The sequence below is a fragment of the Mytilus californianus genome, unplaced genomic scaffold, assembly GCF_021869535.1.
Source record: "Mytilus californianus isolate M0D057914Y unplaced genomic scaffold, xbMytCali1.0.p SCAF_7, whole genome shotgun sequence".
NCBI lineage: Eukaryota > Metazoa > Mollusca > Bivalvia > Mytilida > Mytilidae > Mytilus > Mytilus californianus.
Genome location: NW_026262723.1, coordinates 3,664,801 through 3,685,059, shown reverse-complemented (window position 1 = coordinate 3,685,059; position 20,259 = coordinate 3,664,801). Strand labels below are relative to the sequence as shown.

The window sequence follows — 20,259 nt, the reverse complement described above, 5'->3', positions numbered from 1 at the left end:
CACCCAACTGAATTTCAGTGGGTCCCACAACATATCCATTCATTTGCATACCCCTACCCGCCGTGTGCATTATGACCTCCTTAAGAACGGGTGGTACAGCCTTCAGGGACTTGTACACTTCCTCTGAAATAAGTGTCACCTCTGCAGCAGTGTCTACAACTGCAAACAAACTCTGCCCTTGAACCTTCACAGGTACCCTAAAAACTGAACCAGAACGAAGTCGACAGACTGTAACAACGCCCTCTACATTCTCAGGATCACCTTCACTGTATTGCATGCCTGTCACCAGAGTGTTATCTAGTTCACTACCCGAGATCTCGTCACCAGGTTCCCTAGTTGCTTCACTATACCCGGGGGGAGGGTCATCTTCAATCTCGGAAATCCCGTCCCCTGTCGAGTCTGACCAATTTCCAGACTGTTCAGTATTTGGACCAAATTTTCCCCCATTCAATCGTCTTGCATGAGTTGTCAAAGAAATGTTTCCCGGGGTCTTCACTTCGAGTAGACTCTGGCTCATGTGCCCCGAAATCATATGACCCCTTGACCTGCTCTGAAACCTGTGGTGTATCCTGACGTACACACCTGACCTCGCTCACACTATCACACGAAGAACCTATTTCACAAATCAAATCTGACTTTTTAGCTTCAACTGATTCCTCGTCATAACGAAGACTGACAGGGGAGTCCAAATTCATGTATTCCCCTGAGTCCAAATGCTGGGCATATGAAATGTACTTTGCTGGTATTATACCCTCCTCATTCCCTGAACACAAAATAAGTCCACTGGGAGCCCGGAAAAACTTGAAACCGTCCTGCTGAGCCTCCTTTATATCGACTTGAATGATTACTTCCCAATGCGATTTTAGACTATCTGGGACCTGGGTACTGAAATGAATGTGAACCCGGCCCATCCTATTTATTCCCATGCCAACTATATCCCGTCCCATCCTAACATACTGGTGCAGTGGTATGCTCTTGTTACCTCACCCTGCTTAATCAATACAAGGTCAGAATCATGTATGGGAATGGAGTGACCATGATTTGCCTTAATCTTTAGTCGACCTGTTTTATCATCTGTTGACAATCCAAACCTTTTATTGTCGTCCAATCTTACCACCCTACAAATATCTTCAACCGAGTACCCCTTTAGACCAGGTTGACAACTCAAGATTTCATCAACAAAAAGGTACCCTCCCGATTGGACCTCATAATTGTATTTATGGGCCCCATGTCTTAAGATATAGGCCAAAGTCTTTGACAAATGGCGATCCGCCTGACGAGGGGCAATGCCCGCTCCCTCACTCTCTGTTGAGGTTGAGTCAGATCCCACATTACCCCCTAGATTTCCTTCCTCCCTACTACTTTCTAAATCATCTCCCTCCCCTGTGATGTTTCTTTTAGCTTTTGGGGGCATACATGTAAGAAGCATTGGTTCCGGTAACCCCACGTCAGATAAAGGTTCAGTCCCACTATCAACAGTCTTGTATCTGGATGTTACATCCATGGCTGGAACACCCTGGTCTGTGGGGTTCTCTACTACTTCCCTTACCCCATTCTCTGTGGTTTCGCCCTTAGTGAGACCTGTATCTATTGGGAACTGGCTCTGGCCTCTCGAGCAGCTCCGTTCATGTTTAAAGCCTCCTTTGAGGCAGCTCTAACCTGGTCTGCGAAGGTCACAGCTTTTTCCCTATTCCTCATGGGACAGTCCCTCTTCATATGCCCAGGGCGGTCACAATGAAAGCAATTCGCCCGGGACCCTGGGGATGGACTGCGGGAAGGGGACCTCCGAAATTTGGGGCAATCCCGCTTAAAATGGTTTTGGGAACCACAGCTGTAACATTCCATCCTCGCTGGAGATTGATTTCTCCCAGCTGGTTGGCTAGGAGCAGGGGCTTGAATTACAATCTTTTTAAGTTCAGACAGTAAGTCTGACTGCATCTTATCAATCTTGTCTTCTACCCTCTCTATGTCTACCTTCCAAGGGGTCTCTGATTCCCTCTTGGATGGTAAAGTGGTAGCTGAAACAGTAGGGGTCATGACTTCATACGAGTACCCCCTATTAAGGTTTGCCTGTCTCACTTCCCTTTTAGGACCCCTACCATAGATGGCCTGTTGGTTGTGTTGGAACCATTTCATTTTATCAATGGCCTCCTCAATACTTTTTGGACGGACATTTGAGGCTGCAGTCCCTGCCTCCTTGTCAGACACACCCTGACACAACCTGAGGACAGCCTGCTGGTACATGTGTTCCTCAGGTAGGTCCCTGAATGCCTTTGTAGCAAGGGATAGTACCCTGTCAGCCCAGTCTTCCAGACTTTCGTCTGCCTGCAGTTGACGGGCAATCTGAAATTGGACCTGAGCGGTTTCTGGTAACTCTTTATATCCGAAACGCTTTTCAAACTTTTCGATCATATCCGTGAATGACATGTGTTTATTTTTGTCGGTCAACATTGCGTAATATTCACTGGACTTACCCTCTAAGCACCAACAAATTTGATCCTTACACTCCTGTGGGGACCATTCATATACCTCCGCATACCGTGAAAATTTCACATAAAAGGCTTTCCATTTTGATTTTCCATCATACTTTAAAGTTTTGGGTGCATGGTCAACTTTTTTATGTGGCTGGGACCCCTGCACCCTTGACCTTGATTGAATTCCTGATGGCGGCCCTTGATTGTACGGTATGAAATCTACTTGTACCTGGTTTTGTGTTGCATTTGGATGTGTCTGGTTATGATCTATACCATACCTGTAATATTGCCCCCTGCCATTTTATCCTGATTGTGGGGCTGTATTGGACCTTACTTGGACTGAGCCTTCCTCATATGGGGTACCTGAATACTGTACCCTTGCCCGCATGGGCTGTGGCCCTACACGGTAAGGTGTTGTAGTTCTGCCGCTTATCTGTGTATTCATCTGACCCACATCATAATGGTTTGAAGGTGGGGCTTCGTTTAAGTGTGGGAGAGGGGTCCTTAAATTTTTCCGATCCCTGGGTCCTTTTGATCTTTGGCTGGCCCTCCCTTGTTGGTGTTTTTCATACCTACTTCTTGGTGTCTCACCGGGTCTCCACGAATTCTGATCCCCACCATCTTGGTGGTATGGTGCTGGGGAGAAGCCCTGGGACTCATCAAGATTAGCCCCGGGCTGAGATGGACCCCCATAACCTTGTTGTTGGTATCCAGTATTTGAATTTTGGGATGGTGGATACCACTCCCCTTTTACATTACCTGTGTGCCCCTTCTCATAATCATGAGCCTGGGACCTGTACCTGTTGTCCCTCTGGGCGGGGTTTAATTGAGACTTATATGTGTATGGGGTATCCTGCCCGCCATACGCCCCCTGGAGCTCAATATCCCATGGCACACTGTCATCATCCGATTCCCCTTAAAAGGCGGAATTCATAAGACCAGGGTCCCCTGGGGTCTGTATGTCTGACCACCCTTGTTCCTGTTTTACTAGGAAGGGGGCTCCCTTCATTGATGGTGTTCTCGCCCTGGCCACCCTGTCTACCCTCTGCAACAGTTCATCATACTCCCTACGGTCATGAGTGGTCGGGCCGTTGGTAGGGGGGCCTGTATGGTAATCAAAAGGCCGGGAAAAGTCTACCCTGTCTAGGAGGTTGAATGTTACCCTTAAATAACTAATACCCGACAGGTCGCCCTCTGTGATGAACCCTTTCCCCTCTCTAATATCTAATATCTGTTCCGCTATGCGGGGCCCAACCCCTGGGAGGGTCAACAACTCTTGGTAGGAGCACTGGTTTATATTTACCCGTGCCATTGTTTACCTTTTGGTGTATATGGGTGGGCAAGTGTTATGACAAATTATTTTATTTCAAAATAAATAACAATACACAAATACAATTGCTTACCTTTTGGTGTGTATGGGTGGGCAATTGTTAGGACAACTTTATTTTATTTCAAAATAAATAACAACAATATTATACACAAAGACAATTTGCGGTTGGTTGTTGTTTCTGCAAAATCCGCCTTGTTTGACAAGTGGATGGCGGCTACAAGTACCTGATGTTACTATCGGTGATGTTAAATAAGTTTAATTGGGCCTCAGTGTCACGTACACTTGGCAAATTCAAAAAAATTGTTGAAAAATCAATGTTGTTTACCGGGAATGAACTTCCGGTGATGCACTTCGGGACAAGAACTGGATCCGCGGGAGGTAATTCTTGGCCCGGGAACCAGTACAAACTCAAAGTGGAAATTTAAATAAAAAAAAACAATCTAAAAATTGACAAACCGCCAATCTATCTGACCCTTGAATAGCTTTCTACCCCGAAAACTACCAAATTATCCCTTTTCCTTCCCTGAGTCAAAACTGTCTCATCCCTGAATCAAAACCCGATCCCCTGATGCAGACAACTTTCTCAGAAAGAAAACCCGAAAAATACGTTTTTATCAAGGCCCGCTTTTTGCCGCAGCGCCAATGATAGAATGTGTAACTGTTTTCGGAGTATGGCTATCAACGATGGCTGTTCCGACCTAAGGATTCTCTTAGATAGAACGATTTATTATTTGCACTTACAAGGCTGTCTGCTTTCTTTTGGTTGTCGACGTTGAGAGAGTGCGCATGTGCCGGTATTTCTGGACATCCGGATTAGGGCCAGGTTAAACCGGGAACCAGCACTACAATATCTTGAACGTCCGAAAAAATATACTTATGTGAAACGGAATGAAATATTTGCCACTTGATATTTAGCCACCAACAAAATCAACCAACCGACATAATATACTAACAGTATACTTTTCCTAGAAGAGAACTTCTCATACTTTTCATTATAAAGTACAAATGAAATCTGTCATGTCAGTCACACTGTTGGATGATGAGATGGAATAGTTTTCTTATACAAACCATCCTGAACTACTGAGTTTAAATTATCACACCTCAGCAAGCACGACTAATTTATGCGCAGACCAACCCATCACACAATAGCCCAAAATGAATCTGTGATGTACCCGTCCATATTCAGAAGTCATGGAAGTGGGAAATACAGATACTGATACTGACTTTAGTGACAGTTTTATATAACGAATACAGAGATGAAATGCTGGCACTCTAAATTAAAGCGGGCAAGATTTTGTTATCATTGTATTGCAATGTTGCTGTCATTTGTATTATACAATCCATCCTGACATCAAAATATTGCTGATTTACTATGCGGCTGCCGCTATATAGATTTACATAATAAAGTGCAAATATGGTCAGTTTTGTTTGATACTTTAAAATAGTTTTGTTATACGAGTCAGCCTGAGGTATCAAAACTACTGAAATTTTCTTGCGAGACAATATTTTTAATAAAAAGAGGACATGCTGGCTATCTAGATTGATGGGGACAAATTTTTGTTGTCATTGTATTGCAATGTTGCTGTCATTTGTATTATACAATCCATCCTGACATCAAAATATTGCTGATTTACTTTGCGGCTATATGCTGATTTACTATGCGGCTATATAGATTTACATACATGACATAATAAAGTGCTAACATGATCAGTTTTGGCTGATGCTTTAAAATAATTTTGTTATACAAGTCAGCCTGAGGTATCAAAACTACTACAATTTTCATGCGAGACAATATTTTGAATAAAAAGAGGACATGGTGGCTATCTACATGTAGATTGATGGGGACAAATTTTTGTTGTCATTGTGTTGCAATGTTGCTGTCATTTAATTTGTACAATGCAATCCATTCTGACATCAAAATATTGCTGATTTACTATGCGGCTATATAGATATACATAATAAAGTGCAAATATGGTCAGTTTTGGTTGATTCGTTTAAATAATTTTGTTATACGAGTCAGCCTGAGGTATCAAAACTACTGAAATTTTGTTGCGAGACAATATTTTGAATAAAAAGAGAACATGCTGGCTATCTAGATTGATGGGAACAAATTGTTGTTGTCATTGTATTGCAATGTTGCTGTCATTTGTATTATACAATCCATCCTGACATCAAAATATTGCTGATTTACTATGTGGCTATATAGATATACATACATAATAATGTGCAAATATGGTCAGTTTTTGTTGATGCGTTTAAATAATTTTGTTATACTAGTCAGCCTTAGGTATTAAAATTACTGAAATTTTGTTGCGAGACAATATTTTGAATAAAAAGAGGACATGCTGGCAATCTAAATTGATGGGGATAATTTTTGTTGTCATTGTGTTGCAATGTTGCTGTCATTTGTATTATACAATCCATTCTGACAATTAAATATAGCTGCTTTACTATGTGGCTATATAGATATACATACTATTAAAAGTGCAAATATGGTCAGTTTTGGTTGATGCTGTCAAATAACTTTGTTATACAAGTCAGCCTGAGGTATCAAAACTGCTGAAATTTTCTTAAGAGACAATATTTTGAATAAAAAGAGGACATGCTGGCTATCTAGATTGATGGGGACAAATTTTTGTTGTCATTGTATTGCAATGTTGCTGTCATTTGTATTATACAATCCATCCTGACATCAAAATATTGCTGATCTACTTTGCGGCTATATAGATTTACATAATAAAGTGCAAATATGGTCAGTTTTGGTTGATACTTTAAAATAGTTTTGTTATATGAGTCAGCCTGAGGTATCAAAACTACTGAAATTTTCTTGCGAGACAATATTTTTAATAAAAAGAGGACATGCTGGCTATCTAGATTGATGGGGACAAATTTTTGTTGTCATTGTATTGCAATGTTGCTGTCATTTGTATTATACAATCCATCCTCACATCAAAATATTGCTGATTTACTTTGCGGCTATATGCTGATTTACTATGCGTCTATATAGATTTACATACATGACATAATAAAGTGCTAATATGATCCGTTTTGGCTGATGCTTTAAAATAATTTTGTTATACAAGTCAGCCTGAGGTATCAAAACTACTAAAATTTTCATGCGAGACAATATTTTGAATAAAAAAAGGACATGCTGGCTATCTACATGTAGATTGATTGGGACAAATTTTTGTTGTCATTGTGTTGCAATGTTGCTGTCATTTAATTTGTATAATGCAATCCATTCTGACATCAAAATATTGTTGTTTACTATGCGGCTATATAGATTTACATAATAAAGTGCAACTATGGTCATTTTGGTTGATTCGTTTAAATAATTTTGTTATACGAGTCAGCCTGAGGTATCAAAACTACTGAAATTTTGTTGCGAGACAATATTTTGAATAAAAAGAGGACATGCTTGCTATCTAGATTGATGGGAACAAATTGTTGTTCTCATTGTATTGCAATGTTGCTGTCATTTGTATTATACAATCCATCCTGACATCAAAATATTGCTGATTTACTATGTGGCTATATAGATATACATAATAATGTTCAAATATGGTCAGTTTTTGTTGATGCGTTTAAATAATTTTGTTATACTAGTCAGCCTTAGGTATTAAAATTACTGAAATTTTGTTGCGAGACAATATTTTAAATAAAAAGAGGACATGCTGGCAATCTAAATTGATGGGGATAATTTTTGTTGTCATTGTGTTGCAATGTTGCTGTCATTTGTATTATACAATCCATTCTGACAATAAAATATAGCTGCTTTACTATGTGGCTATATAGATATACATACTATTAAAAGTGCAAATATGGTCAGTTTTGGTTGATGCTGTAAAATAACTTTGTTATACAAGTCAGCCTGAGGTATCAAAACTACTGAAATTTTCTTAAGAGACAATATTTTGAATAAAAAGAGGACATGCTGGCTATCTAGATTGATGGGGACAAATTTTTGTTGTCATTGTATTGCAATGTTGCTGTCATTTGTATTATACAATCCATCCTGACATCAAAATATTGCTGATTTACTTTGCGGCTATATAGATTTACATAATAAAGTGCAAATATGGTCAGTTTTGGTTGATACTTTAAAATAGTTTTGTTATATGAGTCAGCCTGAGGTATCAAAACTACTGAAATTTTCTTGCGAGACAATATTTTTAATAAAAAGAGGACATGCTGGCTATCTAGATTGATGGGGACAAATTTTTATTGTCATTGTATTGCAATGTTGCTGTCATTTGTATTATACAATCCATCCTCACATCAAAATATTGCTGATTTACTTTGCGGCTATATGCTGATTTACTATGCGTCTATATAGATTTACATACATGACATAATAAAGTGCTAATATGATCAGTTTTGGCTGATGCTTTAAAATAATTTTGTTATACAAGTCAGCCTGAGGTATCAAAACTACTAAAATTTTCATGCGAGACAATATTTTGAATAAAAAGAGGACATGCTGGCTATCTACATGTAGATTGATTGGGACAAATTTTTGTTGTCATTGTGTTGCAATGTTGCTGTCATTTAATTTGTATAATGCAATCCATTCTGACATCAAAATATTGTTGTTTACTATGCGGCTATATAGATTTACATAATAAAGTGCAAATATGGTCATTTTGGTTGATTCGTTTAAATAATTTTGTTATACGAGTCAGCCTGAGGTATCAAAACTACTGACATTTTGTTGCGAGACAATATTTTGAATAAAAAGAGGACATGCTTGCTATCTAGATTGATGGGAACAAATTGTTGTTGTCATTGTATTGCAATGTTGCTGTCATTTGTATTATACAATCCATCCTGACATCAAAATATTGCTGATTTACTATGTGGCTATATAGATATACATAATAATGTTCAAATATGGTCAGTTTTTGTTGATGCGTTTAAATAATTTTGTTATACTAGTCAGCTTTAGGTATTAAAATTACTGAAATTTTGTTGCGAGACAATATTTTGAATAAAAAGAGGACATGCTGGCAATCTAAATTGATGGGGATAATTTTTGTTGTCATTGTGTTGCAATGTTGCTGTCATTTGTATTATACAATCCATTCTGACAATAAAATATAGCTGCTTTACTACGTGGCTATATAGATATACATAATATTAAAAGTGCAAATATGGTCAGTTTTGGTTGATGCTGTAAAATAATTTTGTTATACAAGTCAGCCTGAGGTATCAAAACTACTGAAATTTTCTTAAGAGACAATATTTTGAATAAAAAGAGGACATGCTGGCTATCTATATTGATGGAAACAAATTTTTGTTGTAATTGTATTGCAATGTTGCTGTCATTTGTATTATACAATCCATCCTCACATCAAAATATTGCTGATTTACTATGCGGCTATATAGATTTACATAATAAAGTGCAAATATGGTCAGTTTTGGTTGATACTTTAAAATAGTTTTGTTATATGAGTCAGCCTGTGGTATCAAAACTACTAAAATTTTCTTGCGAGACAATATTTTGAATAAAAAGAGGACATGCTGGCAATCTAGATTGATGGGGACAAATTTTTGTTGTCATTGTGTTGCAATGTTGCTGTCATTTGTATTATGCAATCCATTCTGACAACAAAATATTGCTGATTTACTATGCGGCTATATAGATTTACATAATAAAATGCAAATATGGTCAGTTTTGGTTGATTTGTTTAAATAATTTTGTTATACGAGTCAGCCTGAGGTATCAAAACTACTGAAATTTTGTTGCGTGACAATATTTTGAATAAAAAGAGGACATGCTGGCTATCTAGATTGATGGGAATAAATTTTTGTTGTCATTGTATTGCAAAGTTGCTGTCATTTGTATTATACAATCCATCCTGACATCAAAATATTGCTGATTTACTATGTGGCTATATAGATATACATAATAATGTGCAAATATGGTCAGTTTTTGTTGATGCGTTTCAATAATTTTGTTATACTAGTCAGCCTTAGGTATCAAAATTACTGAAATTTTGTTGCGAGACAATATTTTGAATAAAAAGAGGACATGCTGGCAATCTAAATTGATGGGGATAATTTTTGATGTCATTGTGTTGCAATGTTGCTGTCATTTGTATTATACAATCCATTCTGACAATAAAATATAGCTGCTTTACTATGTGGCTATATAGATATACATAATATTAAAAGTGCAAATATGGTCAGTTTTGGTTGATGCGTTTAGATAATTTTGTTATACTAGTCAGCCTTAGGTATCAAAATTACTGAAAAATTGTTGCGAGACCATATTTTAATTAAAAAGAGGACATGCTGGCTATCTAAATTGATGGGGATATTTTTTGTCGTCATTGTGTTGCAATGTTGCTGTCATTTGTATTATACAATCCATTCTAACATCAAAATATTGCTGATTTACTATGCGGCTATATAGATTTACATGATAAAGTGCAAATATGGTCAGTTTTGGTTGATGCTTTAAAATAATTTTGTTATACGAGTCAGCCTGAGGTATCAAAACTACTGAAACTTTCTTGCGAGACAATATTTTGAATAAAAGAGGTCATGCTGGCTATCTAGATTGATCAGGACAAATTTTTGTTGTAATTGTATTGCACAGTTGCTGTCATTTGTGTTATACAATCCATCCTGACAACAAGATATTGCTGATTTACTATGTGGCTTTATAGATATACATAATAAAGTGCAAATATGGTCAGTTTTTGTTGATGCGTTAAAATAATTTTGCTATACGAGTCAACCTGAGGTATCAAAACTACTGAAATTTTGTTGCGAGACAATATATTGAATAAAAAGAGGACTTGATGGCAATCTAGATTGATGGGGACAAATTTTTGTCATTGTACATGTTGTTTTGCAATGTTGCTGTCATTTGTATTATACAATCCACCCTGACATCAAAATATTGCTGATTTACTATGCGGCTATATAGATCTATATAATAAAGTGAAAATATTATGGTCAGTTTTGGTTGATGAGTTAAATAATTTTGTTATATGAGTCAGCCTGAGGTATCAAAATTACTGAAATTTTGTAGCGAGACAATATTTTTAATAAAAGGAGGGCAAAAATATTTCCAAATTTTTTAACCCTATATAAATTAACAGATTGACACACTCCCCATTTCCATTCTCAATTTTATAATTATAAGTGCAAATATGGTCAGTTTTGGTTGATGCTTAAAATAATTTTGTTGTACATGTTGTACATGTACCAGTCATCCTGAAGTATTCATTTTTGGCATTGTTTGTCGATTTTATCTGAAAACCAAGTTTATAAGATTTACGATACATGTTAAAACCGATAATAATAGCATTGTAACCAATATCGTTTTTAATTTATAGAGCAAAGTTTTATGCGTACTTTATTTACAAATACATGTATATATATTTAATCTGTATTGTTTATATAACCATCATAGGCATGACCACGGAGATTTTAATTTCATACATTAATTTACAATATTGTGATCAAAATTCGTTTTTTAAATCAAATAAATAATTTTGTAGTCGCACGCTTTCTTTGAAATTTAATTGCATTATGGGTAATTTCGGATCGTGTAGATAGAATGGGGAATGGTGTATGGTGTAATGTGTAAGGTGTATGGTGCAAAGGTGTAACGTGTATGGTGTAATGGCACAAGGTGTATGGTGTAATGGTGTATGGTGAATGGTGTAATGGTGTATGGTGTAATGGTGTATGGTGAATGGTGTAATGGTGTATGGTGTGAGTGGGAAGTTTACACCATCCAAGGACTGTATGACTGAGACTGTGCCGTTATATTGGCGAATACCACTGGGAATGTATGTATTGTTTTGAACTTGAGATAATTCAGAGCACGCAAGGCTGGTAAGGTATCGCCTTACCTCATGATATGATGCACAAAATCCATGCGAATGTAATGTCTCGATCAAAGCTTTCGAACCATTCATATGATGTAACTGTAATGCAAGGCCAATGTAAAGGGATGATAAAGCTTTTTTGTGCAATGACACTATGCATTCCTTATACTTTCAAATGGCTGGTCAGATAAATGGTTTTTAATATCTACTTGGCTGTGAGAGTCATCGATAAGCTAATTTATAAAGCCAATCAAAAAAGAAGGCACGGTCTCTAGAGATTTCGATAAAGACATTTCATCAACTGAAGGATAAGTATCCATAGGGACAACGGCATTTTTAATCTCACGTCTGAGAATTGAAGCAGCTGAATATAATATTTGATTTTCGTCGGTTTGGTCGCTTTTTGAAGTGCACGCAGACATCTGCAGTTTAGTAAACTTTGTTTCGGCCTTGAAACGAATAGCAGTTCTAACTGCCTCGGGCAATGTGAGAGAACTACTATATACGAAGTTAGACTCCCCTTGACCGTGATTTATATCAACCACAATATGTTCTCGAAAGTGATTTTTTAATCTGAGTTGAAGTCTATAAGAAGTGTATTTAGATGATACGTCTTCTGGCAGAAATGATTTATATTTAGAAAGGAGATAAGACAAGGAGAACACCATTTTGTGAACGAACAATTCTTCGCTTATAGACTCAACAAATGAGGTAAATGCTTTATCGTACATGGTACCAGTATTATTTTCATTGGTTTCTGCTTTAATTTCTTTTTCTCGCAAAAGGTATTGTGTTATGCAACCAGAGTGATATAAAGCATTTGATGTGAAATCTTCATCTGCAATTTGAAAGAGCATTTCATTGTCAGCATGTTTAGTTGCTGTTTCAAAAAGGCTTTGAACCCTCATAGACGAGCAAACACGATGAAGTTTTCGATCTTTTTTAAAGGTCTTGTTTTAACAAAAGATACAACACAAAAAAATCTTGTGATAGCCTAGATCTAGTAAGGATATTTGGAGATGAACATGAAGTTGTAGTTTCTGCTTGAGACTGCTGTTGCTGAACTTTTGCAGCAGATATACGACTTGATGGAGACGGTAGGTTGTGTTTGCTTGTATATGTCCTGTAACAAGTTTTGTGATATTTTATGTTGTTCATAATAATGTCATCTAATGTATCAATCTCACTCAAAAACAACCTAAACACATCATCTTGTCTTTGCCTTACAGCATTCATTAAGGTTGTAAAACGTCTATCAGTTGTCATATTGAGAGTCTGTTGTATAATTTTTTGACATCTTATACAGCGTTGCCAATTTATGGACATGCGACCGCGCTTCATTGGAGGTGGCGCACATTTCACAGGACTTAGACACTCATCCATGATGAGTAATTATGATAATATTTTAGAATATACTATTCTACAAAATGCAGTCTGCTGCTTACATATCACATGCCAATATCAATAGTAATGCTTAAAATGGTCTTTCGTTAACACATATACAAATATTTATTTAGTAATATGTTAAAACACGACTTGTGTTTTGGCAACTCAAATGTTACCTGTGCATATTAGATACTCGATTTATATAAATTTTGAGCGTCTGAGATGAACACGATACAGATCCGGAATACCGTTTAATAATGCAGATTTTAGAGAAGTCGTCAAACATTTATTATCCATCAGTGAGCTTCGATGTGTGTCGCAATCTTTTCAAGGTATATGGAATTTGTAAAAACAAAACATATGAGAGTTTTAATAAGTCATTGACACTGACAATCTTAAAAAACATTGGTATTTTTTTTTACATTTTAGGGTTGGTCTGACAGATGCCTTTGAATTAACTAATTTTTCATAAAATCTTCTTTTTTTTTTGGATTCGATGTCTTTTTAGAATGTAGTCAAAGCTATCGTAGATAAAAATGAATAATATATTTACAACAATGCCGATATATTCAATGTTAAATGTCACCGTATAATCCAAAGTATTTCGACATGTCTGTGTACTCGTGAGATTTGCAAGAAACGTGACCATAGGGAACTTTGACGACCACCCAAATCGTATGCTCTAGAAGTTTTTCTTTCAATTGATACCAAAATTAGCTGTGTGTTAGATAGGTGCATTAAAAACCTTAACGAGAGGCTTTTTCTCAAATCGGCGCTCGCCTATAGGCACCTACGTTTTAATATTGTATGTATATTGTGTCATAGATTAAACTTATTCGTTCAGTGTATGTTTACTTGTTTTTGTTAAAATGTCTTTTTGGTCAAGGTAAGCCATTTCAATTGATATTTCATTGTGTGTCTTTTTATGTTGTAATGTTACACTACTGTCGCAGGTTAGGGTGAAGGTGGGCGCATGTTACAACGTTTAAACCCGCTGCATTTGTATTGCACCTGTCCTAAGTCAGGAGCTTGTTGTCCGAATGTTGTCGTTTGTTGGTGTGGTTCATAGGTGTTTCTCGTTTTTCGTTTTTTATATAGATTAGACCTTTGGTTTTCCTGTTTGAATTGTTTTGCGGCCCTTTATAGCTTGCTGTTCGATGTGAGCCAAGGCTCCGTATTGAAAGCCGTACTTTGACCTACAATTGTTAACTTTTCATACATTGTGACTCGGATGGAGAGTTGTCTCATTGACACTCATACCACATCTTTTTATTTATATAAAGATTACTCTTCTCTCTCTCTCTCTCTCTCTCTCTCTCTCTCTCTCTCTCTCTCTCTCTCTCTCTCTCTCTCTCTCTCTCTCTCCCTCTCTCTCTCTTTTTGTGTGTTATTATCAATATGCAGCGAATCTACATTATGGTCTACTCCAATATCCAACAAATTACTTAACAACAAAATATCAAATAAAAACAACAGAACAATTTCCGTATATAAATATATATATATAATAAATAAACTGACATGGAAAATGTAAAACAATTGTTGACAATTACGACTATCCGAGAAGGTTTCCAATATCTGCTGCCCTAAAATAAAAAGATATATATTTGAAAAAAATCGAATGTATATAAATAATGTTCTTTTAAATATGAGGGATTTTTTCGTGATAGAAGTTGCTGCTGACATATGAACAATGAGGCGCTTGACCCTAGTTAGATGCTTGTAATTCATGTAATTGCCTTTTGTTGTTTTTATATTGTATTCATTTTTCATTGATGAGGCCGTTAGTGATCTCGTTTGAATTGTTTTACATTTGTCATTTCGGCGGCTTTTCTACCTTGCTAAGCTGTATGGGTTTTGCTCATTGTTGAAAGCTTTACTGTGACTTTTAGATGCTAATTAATATCGTCTCTGGGGGAGATTTGTCTCATTAGCAATCATACCTTTTTCTGATTATTTGTATATTAATTTCAAGGTTGAAATCATCTTTTCAAAAGTTTTAGGGAAGCGACATGATATATTGGGTGATTATTATGTAATAACAGAACACTCCAAATATTTGACGAACGATCCACATTGGAATTATGTGCATATTGTTATTTGTGTAAATCAGTAAAAGAAAAACAACCTTACTTCAAAGAAACTATAATCAATAGCTTAGAGTTCTTAATGCTGTTCAACTTCGTACTTTATTTGGCCATTTTAACTTTTTTGATCTGTGCGTCACTGATGACGCGTCTAACGTGCAAATGTTTAAGCCTGGTATATATGATATTTAGATGGAGACTTGTGCATTACATTACAATAATTCGAAGAAAAAAAATGTGTGCATCATATATCTTTGCAGTGGTGAAAATCACAATGTTAAATTTATACGATTTCTTTAGAATGGTACTTACACCATTTCACATATGTATGTGGTTGGAACTGTACAAGGACCATCTGTCCACGAATAATTGAAGCCTATAACTGGATCAACTCGCATAGCTACACAGTTTTCGTTTCCCCCTCTGTTATTTGGTTGGGTAGGTCCCCAGTTAAAGTATGTTGCCTGCTTGCCATTGGCTACCCAGTGAAATGTCCCTTCAGTTACAAGGTCATTTAATCCTATGTACATTCCAATGGAATCTATTAAAACAAACAAAATGGTTGTGAATTACTAAAATAAATCTCATATTGCTGCTTTTAAACAGAACATGCGAAATTCTATCCATCAAATATACATTTCTAAATTGTATTGTAAAGTAATTTTTTAGTATTTTTCAGGCCAAATAATGAACGGCATAATACACAAATTACAGTAAAAATTTTATTGTTTTCCAGGCTTACCGGAAATTTTATTTCTGCATAATTTTTCCATGACTTCCTTCTATTTTAACAAGTGAGCGTGTGAGATTTGACCACATGACGTCACTGTCTGGTTTTGAAAGACGTATTTGTATGAGCGTAATTTAAACCAGATTTTATTTTATTTTGGCTTTTTTTATTTCGTTTTCATGTTTCTCATTCGTAATTTGTTTTCAGATTGACTTTATAATTTCTGTTTGGCAAAAATATCGTTGTTTTGGTTTTTCTTTTCTGTTGTTTTGAATAAAATATGAGATTTACAGAAAACGATTCCATCAAAATACACTGCCATTTTTAATTACTTCACTGCAGTTTTCAAATCGCAGTTGACTGAATGTATTGTACGATGACTCATAGAACTACTTCATAACGACTAGGTTAAAGTATTAGGCTTGTTTCTTAAATGCAAACAATGAAGTAGCCAACAAATTAAAACATTTTAAAAAGTAAAATGCTTAAATGACAAACAACAACGACTTAGTCTATCATTTCTAAGTACGGAAAGGATCCTCAATGACTGGGAAGTAAACAAAACCATGTCCTTATTCTTGCAAAATGCAGAAAAATTCCTGTGCACACTATATATATAGCTACGCTTTAGTATCCAAATCCTTTACAGACATAAAGACCATCAACAAAAGTCGTACTGACTGTAGTTTTTACACTAATTACGACAGCCAAGTTTAATAGTACCTTACACAGGTCGCCACATATTTTTTTTTTTTCAGGTTAAGGTAGATAAAGGAGGAATTAATATAGGAAAAGTTGTGCCATATGATTCATGTACAATCTAATGTCTACTCATTCTTACTTATTTTGATCATTAAATCTGTAAGAAACTGTTGTGTTTTCGCATCATCAACAGTAGCTAATGATGCCGATCTTCCATATTGGCGTCCAATCACTTCACACAGTTTCTGAGATAAAATAGAAACATATTACTTTCAAATTACAAAACAAGTATTTATTGGTCATGTTGATATTATTCGATTATTTTGAATGAAAAAATAACATATTTTCTGTTATATCCCACCCTCGAAAAACCCGCTCCTAATATTATGTCATGTGATGTGAAATGTGCGACAACGGTAGTTTACCGATGTTCAAATCCCATATATCCAGCTCAAAAAAAGGTAAAAAACAAAAAAAAACAAAAACAAAAAAAATCTGAGGGATTCACATGAACCCTAAAAAAAGCGAGACTGGAAGTGTCTATAGGTTAATCGACTTCTGCTATGCATACATCATCCGTAATTGGAATCCACACCCATTCACAATCGAGAATATGACACATATAATACAGCGTGCAAAACACAAAGAGTGATTCTATATCAAAGTAAGACAATCGAAATCAAAATTTGAAGACAAATTTATAAGTATTTAATTTCGGAACCCTCCCTCTGCTCTCTTCATTGTAACTCACCAGTGAATCGGCAAATGTCTCGTTGTCGCGGCTTAAAAAGAAGCACTTGTCTTCATAATGACTCCAATTATTTGGACATGCACAAAAAACTGAAACAAAAAATGAATGTTGAAAAGTGTCTATTTTTTTTTATAAACAAATGATATAAAAAGAGTAATCACATTCAAGGAAGGCAATCAAGATCAAAAATCAAAGCAGAATATGAAATACATTTTGATTGATAACATTTATTTCGACACTCGGTTTATTTGCATCACGAAGAAAAACTGTTTCAAAGGAATTCCGTTATTTGATAATCTGACTAACAGAATATAGTGTTCTTTATTTCAATAAATCGTCGCATTCATAACTACAAGTGGTCTCTATGACAAAGTTACTTAATTACAACAATATGACTATTTGAAAAAAAAAGTTAGGAAAAGCTTGATTTCATTTGCAATCTGATATGTTTACTCTTAATTTGTAATAACGTTGACCGTGTGCACTTACATTTCAAGCGTTTAATTACAAATCTGCTTCGGTCAATGTTTTTACACATTGAACAAAAATTAATATATAATTAATTTTGTTTCAAATATTTATAAAAACAAAATTCATGAAAGATATGAGGCTTATAACGTTGTACGCCAGATGTGCATACATTAGGGGAAACGTTATATAAATAATATTTAGCTATAAGTAGTCGGTTTGGTTCAATTTTGTAAAAATAGGCTAAAAATCGTATTCCTGCAGCTTTGAATTTGACTATTGGTGGGGAGGGGTTGTACATGTGTTCAGCATGTTTATTTATTAGAAAGAAGATGATTTTAACATTAAAAGTTAGACAAAAGAGACATCAGGAATAACCATTCCGTTGACTGATCCGCTACAGAAAAAAATCGTTCTTATACAGGTAAAACGATGATATACATATATTTTGAATATATAACATTAAATCAAACAGACCTATAAAATAGAGTGCACGTGTATGTCTGTCTATTTATATAGTTATTTTTGTATCGGGTTATATGACTGTCAGCAGTCTTTCAGGGTCATCTCAATATATAATTTGATGACAATTGGTCTATACGCACGAAATGCTGCTACAATTTAACGAGTCTGTGCATTGTTAATTATTTCTTTTTTGGACTTTTTATAATTTGGATATTAGATTTACTGTGTTATAAATCAAGTATGATAATTTGTGATTGGGTGAAATTGGCGAGCATGAATTCGACAGCTACATTAAGCCTAACCTTAACTCTAATCCTAACCCTAGCTCTAATGTCCTTTAATTAAAACTACACGAAAAAGTATTTAATTTTGAATTACAGATTAAATCTTGAAGAATCAGTTCATTAAATGATAATAAAAAAGTGACTTACCAACTGTGGCTACAAATGCCAGAACACAAAGTTTCACCCAAACAGAAGACATTTTGATATATGAGGCAACAGTTTAAACATTGCATGTTCCATTTCAGGAGGCGATATTTATATTCGTTAATTATCTCAATTTTGATAAGTTCGTGATGTCAAAGAAACTGCAGACAGATTGGAATGTGGGTGTACAATTCGGACCAGAAACAAAGTCAAGGTCTCCTTAAATATTAATGATAAATGTAGAACTTTTATAAGGCTGTTATTCATAAAGACCATTTTGATAAAAAGTTCAAATTTTAGAACAAGATTATTTGGAATATAATTTGGAACATTTATCAGGATACGAACAAAAGCCAAATTTCGAGACGTCCTATGTAAAGATTTGGAATTTAAATAAGAATATTTATCAGTTCATGAGGCATGTGAGGAGAATTGTTAGAATGTAAATCGAAACAACTATTATGAGCGCCTCTGGTGAGTCTTATGTAGCCGAAACGGGCGTCTTGCGTACAAATTTATAAGCTTGATATCTTTGATGCGTTTTTAGTACAAGTAGAAAATATAAACATTTGACACCTATGTATGGGCGCACGATACACAATTTCAGAATAAGCTTTAACAGGTGCTCAATGATGGCAAAGCTTTTGAATGCAAAATGCGTAGATCGTTTTGAAGTTGAACACGGGGGTCAATATTATTTGGCAAGATAAATTGTGTCAGAGGGAACTGCCTATAACCCTAGATATCTAACCGATAAAATTTTGCAATAACATATGAAGTTGGTTTTATAATATGTTTTATAAAATTAAAAGGAAAAATAGTGTCGCCGAACTTGTTTTCCTGCTACAAGTAAAAATAAAAATTTCATTAACATTCCTTTATAAAAAAAAAAATTTTACTCTGAGAGTGATCTTACCTTATACGAGTAGAAAATTGAATCAAACAAAGCAAATGGAATTTGTAAAAAACAGTCTAAATAATACAATAAATCACTTATCTTTCTTAAATAAACAGTCTTACATATACATTTATACAGTGAAACAACCTTTATATATAATTTCACAACGTAAGCTAGTAGGAAATGCTAAACCTTCCAGAACACATACGTGTAATCAAGGTTTTTTTTGGAGGGTTCGTATTGCTTTATCTTCAGTTATCTTTGTAGTGTTTTGTGGGCTGTTGTTTATCTCCTATTCGTTTTTGTTTTCTTTTCGGCATGATAACTCGAATGTTGTTGTCGACTTATGATTTTGAATTTCGGACAACAAGGTACTAATACTTAATGACCTGTACTTAATTACCACCAACAAGCTTGTATCTATTGTTTTGAAATCATGATTGTTATCTTGAGTTAGCCTTCCTTTGTCTCTCACACATACTGTACATAATTATTTATTTATATATGACATTTAGAAAGAACGACAACCGGAAGGATGTGCATGAAATTCTGTTGAAATCCGGAAATCAGCGTCATTATTGCTGTTATTAATAAAGCAGTGGCTGGAAGTTTTACAATGATGACCTTAGGTTTGACACATAACAATAATTAGGTTGGCACCAAGCTTTGACTTCCATTCTGTATCTAACTTCTTAT

General features: G+C 35.4%; 1 protein-coding gene across 1 annotated transcript; it reads right to left on the bottom strand.

Annotated features, from left to right (window-relative positions):
* Positions 1-12,590: 12,590 nt before the first annotated feature.
* LOC127708153 (perlucin-like protein) lies at positions 12,591-18,720 on the bottom strand. Its single transcript, XM_052212995.1, has 5 exons — positions 18,669-18,720; positions 17,305-17,393; positions 16,693-16,798; positions 15,434-15,662; positions 12,591-12,771 (listed from the first exon to the last, which is right to left on the bottom strand). Exons 1-5 carry the CDS (start codon positions 18,718-18,720, stop codon positions 12,591-12,593), a joined length of 657 nt encoding a protein of 218 aa, XP_052068955.1.
* Between the last annotated feature and the right edge of the window lie 1,539 nt (positions 18,721-20,259).

Coding starts and splice junctions, on each gene's coding strand:
- LOC127708153 (XM_052212995.1), bottom strand. CDS start 18,720: ATGTCTTCTGTTTGGGTGAAACTTTGTGTTCTGGCATTTGTAGCCACA. Junction 17,394..18,668: donor GGCATTTGTAGCCACAGTTG/GTAAGTCACTTT, acceptor TTTTTGTTTCAG/TTTTTTGTGCATGTCCAAAT. Junction 16,799..17,304: donor AGACATTTGCCGATTCACTG/GTGAGTTACAAT, acceptor ATTTTATCTCAG/AAACTGTGTGAAGTGATTGG.